General features: G+C 59.1%; 1 protein-coding gene across 1 annotated transcript; it reads right to left on the bottom strand.

Moving 5' to 3' along the window:
* Positions 1–1,166: 1,166 nt before the first annotated feature.
* On the bottom strand, positions 1,167–4,417 carry LOC131503464 (testis-specific Y-encoded protein 3-like). Its single transcript, XM_058714932.1, has 7 exons — positions 4,102–4,417; positions 3,314–3,939; positions 2,544–2,621; positions 2,288–2,399; positions 2,052–2,195; positions 1,872–1,958; positions 1,167–1,347 (listed from the first exon to the last, which is right to left on the bottom strand). The coding sequence occupies exons 1-7, from the start codon at positions 4,415–4,417 to the stop codon at positions 1,319–1,321; spliced, it is 1,392 nt and encodes a 463-aa protein (XP_058570915.1). The 3' UTR covers positions 1,167–1,318.
* Positions 4,418–7,266: the final 2,849 nt, after the last annotated feature.

Below are 7,266 nucleotides of genomic sequence, written 5' to 3'. Positions count from 1 at the left end.
AAGTCCATCGTTCCCTATGTGGCTGAGGCAGCCTTTGTCCTGGCACTCAGGCAAAGGAACACAGGCTGCCTGGGACGACGCGACCTCCCTGAGCGCCTGCTGGTGTTTGCACTTGGGAGTCTTTTCACAAGTCTCACATGGCGTGTTGGACACAGGGCTTAAGCCTGTGGACACAGAGGAAGAACATCACCCGACTCATCACGGCTGATGATGAGAGGGCAGAGGGCACACGAGAGAGGATGGCGTGTTCGTGCCCTGTAAGAGCTCCACCTCCCCGCGACCCTCCCCTCTGTTGGCTTGCAATCTGGGACACCCATTCGTAACCAGAGGTCTTTTCAGAAACAGCGAAGTTCACACAAGGGCATCAGTACTAGGACTCCTTCAGGAGTCGTGTGTGTGTGTGTGTGTGTGTGTGAATAAGTGAAGCGGTGTTTGGGAGGCTCAGCTTCAGGAAGTGGAACCAGAAAAGTTGGCTGTGATTTTGGAGTTGCGTGAGACTGTAGTGGGCTGTTTTCTCTGCAGCGTGTACGTTGTCCCTGTCAACTGTGCCTGAAGCAGAACTTCATCGGTCTTACCCACCCACTCTCCCTCTGGTCCCTCGGTTCCTTCCCCTGGACACCAATCTTACAACCTGCTCACAATCCCTCAAATATGTATGGCTGGTCCTGAGATCCTGACCTTGTCCCCAAGACAGTCTGCATTGGGAGACGTCTGAAAACCAGAGGGTAATCAACCCTGGGAATTCCTCCCTGTGTGGCGGTTCAGTCAACATGACTGAGGGTGTCCCCATGCGGGATTCTGGGGGCACCATCATGGACATGCCCAAACCCTGAATATTGGACCTCCCTGGCCTGTGCTGGCGTCTCCATTTCCTTGAATTTCCTCCTTTTCACAGGAAAGATAGGAACCTGGGCACTGGCCTTTCTCTCAGGTTTGTGCCCTGGCCTCCCTCACTCAAGTCCCCATTGCTTCAATCTTACTGACCTCACATGCAATCCCAATGTGTGACCCATCCCTACGGACAATGTCCTACGTCCCGCCCTTCCTTGCAACTCCAATGTGCAGGCACAGAACACTTACACCCCTGGACAGCCGCATGTATACATGGACACGCCCCAGAGCGTACCTGAGAGGAAGACACACAAATCGCTTCATGATATTTATCTCCCATTCTATATTTCTTCAAATGTATTGGACCCCCGCCCTGCGCCACGTGTCACCACCACCCTTGTCCTCATTTCGTGGGCAGGAGAATCTTGTGGACCATCGGTGAGCATCGGAAGGGTTTCCACTGGGGTCGATGAAGTGCGATGCTCCTTCATACTCTTCTCAAGATCGTGCATATCCCTGGGATATATGGGTACACACAGACACACACACACACACACACACACACACACACACACACACACACACACACACACACAGGACAGGTGAGAGTCTGATCTTGGCCCTGATTAAGGTTGCTTGAATGTTTCCAAACGGAAAGTAGAATGGGAGGGTGTGATAAGCTGTGCCAAAGCTGACAAGGGGCTCCCGAAGCCAGACAACATGTGGGATGGTGGTAGGAGGCCTGACGGTGGGGTTCATGGTCCGGGAATGACAGTTGTCACCGTGCTATCTGATGAGCCAGCTTTGGTTGTCCCGCTTTGCTCATTCTTTTTGTCTAGCCCCCTTCCCACCTTCAGGCTCCCCAAAGGGAAAAGCCTCTTTGACACGTTACTTCTTAAGACTCCCCGTCTCAGGCCGATGCCCTTTTGACCTGGTGTCACCTCCTGTGCCACTGTGAGTCTCGGTGCCTCCATGCAGAAGAGAATTGTGCCACGGACCCCACGGCACGCATTTCAGTGCCCACACCCTTGGCTGCTCACCTCTTTCCCTCTCAGTTCTCTCTCCTGGGGCCTCCTTCATCTTGAAATACGGCAGGGGATTGGGCCAAAGATCCTCTATGATTATCTGGTAGGGGAGACAGGCCAGGCCTCAGGTAGCTATCCCACGCAGTGGGGGAACCCATGAAAATCACCTCCCTTCCTTGTTACAGGGCCCCCCCTCAGCAATCCTGCTAGAGCCGGCAAAGCTGTGGTCAGAGAACCAGTTGAAGAAGTTGAGGCTGCTGTTGTCATGCCTGCGTCTGTAGGCCTCCTGTCTGTACCTTGGGTGCCACTGGATGGGACTGGAATGAGACGCCCTATACCCTGCAGGAAGACGAGTATGTGAGACGGCGCCAGAGAACCAGTCACATTCAACCCTCCACCCACTGCCGCCCATGCAGTCAGGGGACACTTACCAGCAAGGCCTAGGACATACTCCTTCGTAACGACTTCATTCTGGAAGTAGGAGTTCTTGACAAAAAACAGCAGGATCTTCCGGCATTCCCTGGGAAACTTGTGTTCCTCCACCTGCCGTGGTACAGTGGGGCAGAAATGTGAAATCTTCTTCCAGGACACCCTCCCTCCCCTGAGGAAGGAACACGTCACTTCTCCCCACCACCTCCCCTCCCCACACGGCCAGCCCCCCACACCACCTCCCACTCCCAGGCCGACCTTCAAATTGGTCCTGTGGCGAAGCATGCTTTCATCGGGCTTACTAATCAGGGCTGACATCTGAGGGTGGTTCACAAACTGCTGCAGGTCAAAGAGCCTTCAGGTGCTGGGCATGAGAGAGCTCGAAGCAGAGAACACGTGTGGACAGCATCCAGGCTTCCTCCCCCCGGGACTGACGTCCTCCCCCAGGGTCTCAAGCCCTCCCCACAGGCTGCGTCCAGGCCCACGGGGTGTCAGGATCGCGCAGGGCTCTGCTAGACACGCACAGGAGGCTGTGCATGCCCAGACGCCCGCAACCACGCCTAGCCTTGTGTGCTCATGAGGACACTGAGGACGCTTACTTCCACACAGCCAGACAGCACACATCCGGTCTCGCGCCGACCAGTGGGCATTCACATCGCCTTCCCCGCAGCAAGATGCTTAGCGGGACCCAGAAACGTGCCCCCACGCGGCTTTGTGTGGGAAGAAGCCCCCGGTCATTTCCCCGTCCTGGCCTGGACCTCCACCGCCACTCCCCACTCTCCCAGCGCTGTTTCCGTGCCAGGTGCGACGTAAAGCACACATGCCTCCCCCACCCCGGCACTGCCCTCCTCCCACACTCATTGCAGAGCCAGGACCGCCGGATGGGATCACGTTTGCACGTTCCCGGCCACTGGAGCGCGGCTTAGCTCCAGTCCCTGTCCTGGGTTCCTCTAAATGTCACCTCCCTTTCCTTCCTCTTGCGCAAGCCCAGCCCCCTCTGGACCCTCCACCAGCAGCAGGAAGGATACAGCCTTGGCCCAGAAACCACGGATGCCCTGGATAAGGGCACTTCTCTGTTCCAGATGACGCTGCCGCCTCTGCCACATCCTGAGTTGGAGTCGAGCGTGCTCCCGGCTGGCTTGTTTATTCACCGGCTGTAGCTCTATCTGAAGGGCCTCCAGAGCCTCCAGTGGGGAAGGGCAAGGACGGAGGCCTGACTCTACCCGCTCCTTCTTCTGCTGCTTCACCTGCAGCTCCTGGGCTTCTTCCACCCATCGGCCTTCCTGCTCACTCGGCTTCTGTTCCTCCTCCTCCTCCCGCTCCTCCTTGTCCTCCTTTCCCTCCACCTCCTCCTCGCCCTGCTGCTGCTCCTCCAGCGCTCCCTTCTCCTGCTCCTCTTCCTCCTCCGTTTGCAATTCTGCTCTCCCTTGGATGGCTCCCACGCCTTCCCTTCCTCCTCCTGCTCCTCCTCCTGGTCCCCTTCCCCTGCCACTGCCGCCGCCGATGCCTCCACCGCCACGGCCGCGCCCGCTTGTACACCCTGGTGCTCCTGCTCCTCCCCTTTCATTTCCGCCAACTCCTCCTCCTTCCGCTCTTCCTCCTTCTGCTTGGGCTTCTGCTGCTCGTCCTCCTTCTAATCTTTGACTCCTGCTGCCTCTCCCCCTCTTCCTCCTCCTCCTCCTTCTGCTCTTCTGTTCCTGCTGCTCCCCCTCGTCCTTCAGGTCCTTCTCCTCGTGAACTTGGACCTTGTCCTTCCCCTGCTCCTGCTCCTCGTCCTCCTCCCCCTTCTTCCTCTGGTCATGCCCCTCTTCCCCACGCGTGTCCTCTTCCGCGGCCGGCACCTCAACCTCCTCCTCCACCAGGCCCCACAGCGCCTCCACCGCCATTATGTCATGCACCAGCGGCACCGATATCTCGCTGGGGCCGCCCACCTGCCTCTCGGGTCGGGCCTGGCCTTCCTGCACAGGCTGTTCGCTTGTGGCCTGCAAGCCTTCGGCCTGCGGCACCTCCGGCGCTGCCGGACGCCCAGTGTCCCCACGGGCCCTCGTCTCTCGACCGCCCCCTTCCCGGTCGAAGGCGGCATGGGGCCTCCGGGCGTCCCCAGTGTTTCGGAAACACGAGTCGCGCAACATGCGGCCCCGGCCCGAGACACCAACTGTGGCTCCTACCGGCGACGAAGCGGGACGTGAAAGCACGGCCCCCCTCCCCAGACCCAGTCAGTGGAGCCCTGAGGGCAATGGCTGGCAACTCGCTCCCCCTTCCTCCCAGAGCCCAAACGTCGAGGGGGCGCATGCGCATGGTGCTGTACCCAGGATGCCTCGGCGGTGGCTATCGCCATGCCGATGCTGCCTCGGAGGCCTTTGTGGTGAGAGGTGTGCGCCTGCGGCTTTGAGGCTGAGGGAGCTCCAAGCCACGCCCAGGCTGCTTCACTGCCTTCGGGACCAATCATAGGGACGGTGGCGTGCGTGGCTTCGGCGGTCCCGCCCCTAGGTCACCAGGAAACTGGGGCGCGTCTGTTGCATAGGCAGGAAGGCTGTGGGCCCCGTGCGGGGCAACTCCTCCGGGGGGCTTGCAGCCGGCCCTCTGTGCGCTCTGGGTGCCCTGTTTGGCTTCTGGCCATGCGAAAGCGACCTTTGCATTCCACGCTGCGCTGGGCACGCGGCTGTCTATACACACGGGTAAAGGGGGACCTCCACGCTTTTCCCATGTACACCGCCACCGTTGTTCATTGTGCCCCTAGTCTGACAAATCCACTCAGCGGTCACCTTGGCTGTCCGGGAGACGCATTTCAGCTGTGCGCCTGCTGTCTGTGCACCCTGGTTTTCCATCTGCTCAGCCTCCTTTGCATATTCTCTACGTCCATCTTTGCTCCCAGAAGACATGTATGTCATGACAGCAGTCTAGCAGTGCACCGGCTAGGGAAGGTCGGTGACCAGAGGTGTGTGACGTGGAGAGGACGCCACACTAGGGGAGGCTGCGTATCACGCGCGCCGCTCTTGCCGTTTGTCCCCGTTGCCTGGAACGTGACACGCTGGCAAGCACACACCCCCCTCTCACGATCGGCTGCCCATTCCTCCCGTGTGTGGCAGTGCACAGGAAAGACCCGTGCCCGTGAGCCCTGGGATTCCTGGAGCTTGCGTCTGCCGCACAGACAGCGGTCCCCTTCCTCCCACAGTGGTCGGCCATCTTCTCACAGGGACCCTCCCCAGGCCTTCGTTGGCCATATGTCTGTTCATCCTGCTCCCATTTCCTTTACCACTCACTTAGGCGGCAGGCTGCCATGAGCGTGGGCGCTGACTCAAAACACTGTCCCCCTGTGCCACAGACAGCATGATTTCAAGGGTCTCCGAGAGGTTTCAGGGGGTTGGGGGATGTAGTGTTGGGACCCAAGTGAGGGACACGCCCCACGGTCTACACGAAGCCACATGACCACTTTGGGGAAGCAATAAGCTGCAGACGGTGTGCAGTGAGGGCAATGATGTGGTCTCCCTCCCTGTCAGGGCAGTGGTGATGTGGACTCCCTGCCGGTCTATGTCAGACAGCACCAGCTACACATACACACACACACACACACACACACACCACACAGAGCCACTGCACGATTGGAGGCTTGAGATGCATTGCCTGGCCAGGCACCACACTCATGCATTGCCTTTTCCCTTTGGTGGAGTGCAGTGTTCCCCTACCTCTTTATGGGACCAGGAGGCTGCCCCGCAGGCGGGGGATTCTAGGATTTCCAAATTCGTGTGCCGGGCCCTCTGGCCAACATGTTGCTTCCGTGACACAGAAGAGGTTCCTCCAGACTCATTGGGCTATGTCACGATACGTACGGGGTACAGAAATGCTCCAGGGTGGCTGTGATATATGAGGCAGCACACCACCGCTTCAGGTGACAGCAATGCATAGACACGCAGGTGGATGGGGGGAAGGCTGACCAGGTGGTAGGGGGCTGAGAGGGGGTGGCCAGTGTGACCGACAGAGAGGCAAACGCTTACCCAGAAAGGGAGAGGAACAGGTCCAGTGGTGAGCCCTCAAGCTGCCCTCAGCAGAGGACGTAGGGGGTGGGCAAGACAGGAAAGCAGGCCCAGACCCTGGTGCACCTGACCTATGCAACTCACTCCCTCCAGAGAAATGGGGCCTGTCAAACTCCCACGCATCGCTGGGAGACCCCGTGGCAGGAACGTGGGAGCAAATCTGGGTCCCAGGTGCAGGGACTGTCTGGGACAAGCAGGCAATGCCTTTCAGTTTGACCAACACCTACCACAATATTGGGGCCCAGGGGCCGGGCCCCAACTTCGCAAGGGACTCTAGACCAGCCAGGCCCGTCTCTGCAGGGTCATCCAGGAGGATGTTCACCGAGACACATCCCCAGGCTCGGACCACAAGGCCTTGCGATGATCCCCTAGGCCGCTCCAGGAGCAGGGCCAGACTTACTCTTGCTATCTGCTGCCTCCCTCCACTAATGCCCACTTCCTTGCAGGGAACTTTGGTCCTCCTCCACTGCGCCATGGAAGGCCCAACCCCAACTTGCCCCTGGCCAAGGCAACACAGGATGAGCGGACCCAGGCAAAGTCCAGGCTTTCCTCCCGTCATGAAAGGTGATCAGCTAGCTCCGTGTCGATCCCAGGAGCGAAGGGATTGCACTCGCTGCACTTTGGCACTGGAGCCTCCCCCTTACTCACCAAGTCAGGAAAGCCCCCAGTCTCTTTCCTTCGCTAGCCAACGGCCTACGCACACTCACTCAGGCACAAAGATGCACGGCCACGCGGCACGTGGACACAGACACGCGCACGCTGCCAGCACAAACGCTAAGGCCCAGGCAAAAGTACTCACAGGCGCCAGCCACAATACATTCACAGACACGCTCTAGTGGACCTGTGCACTCACTCATGCCCTCTGCCACATCCCACTCACGAAGCTAGCTCCTCCCCACGACTCACACTTGCTTTTCCCCCTCACACAGCACATGCATTTGTCCTGG

The sequence above is a fragment of the Neofelis nebulosa genome, chromosome Y (assembly GCF_028018385.1).
Source record: "Neofelis nebulosa isolate mNeoNeb1 chromosome Y, mNeoNeb1.pri, whole genome shotgun sequence".
NCBI lineage: Eukaryota > Metazoa > Chordata > Mammalia > Carnivora > Felidae > Neofelis > Neofelis nebulosa.
The sequence above is the reverse complement of the archived record's forward strand: the minus strand, read 5'-3'. Positions and strand labels throughout refer to the sequence as shown.

Excerpts from the sequence above, each read along its gene's own strand:
- LOC131503464 (XM_058714932.1), bottom strand. The coding sequence starts at position 4,417 with ATGTTGCGCGACTCGTGTTTCCGAAACACTGGGGACGCCCGGAGGCCC. Across the intron at positions 3,940-4,101 it reads GGCCGCGGAAGAGGACACGC|GCAGCAGGAGTCAAAGATTA; the intron begins GTGGGGAAGAGG and ends AGAGGGGGAGAG. Across the intron at positions 1,348-1,871 it reads GAGAACTGAGAGGGAAAGAG|GGATATGCACGATCTTGAGA; the intron begins GTGAGCAGCCAA and ends CATATATCCCAG.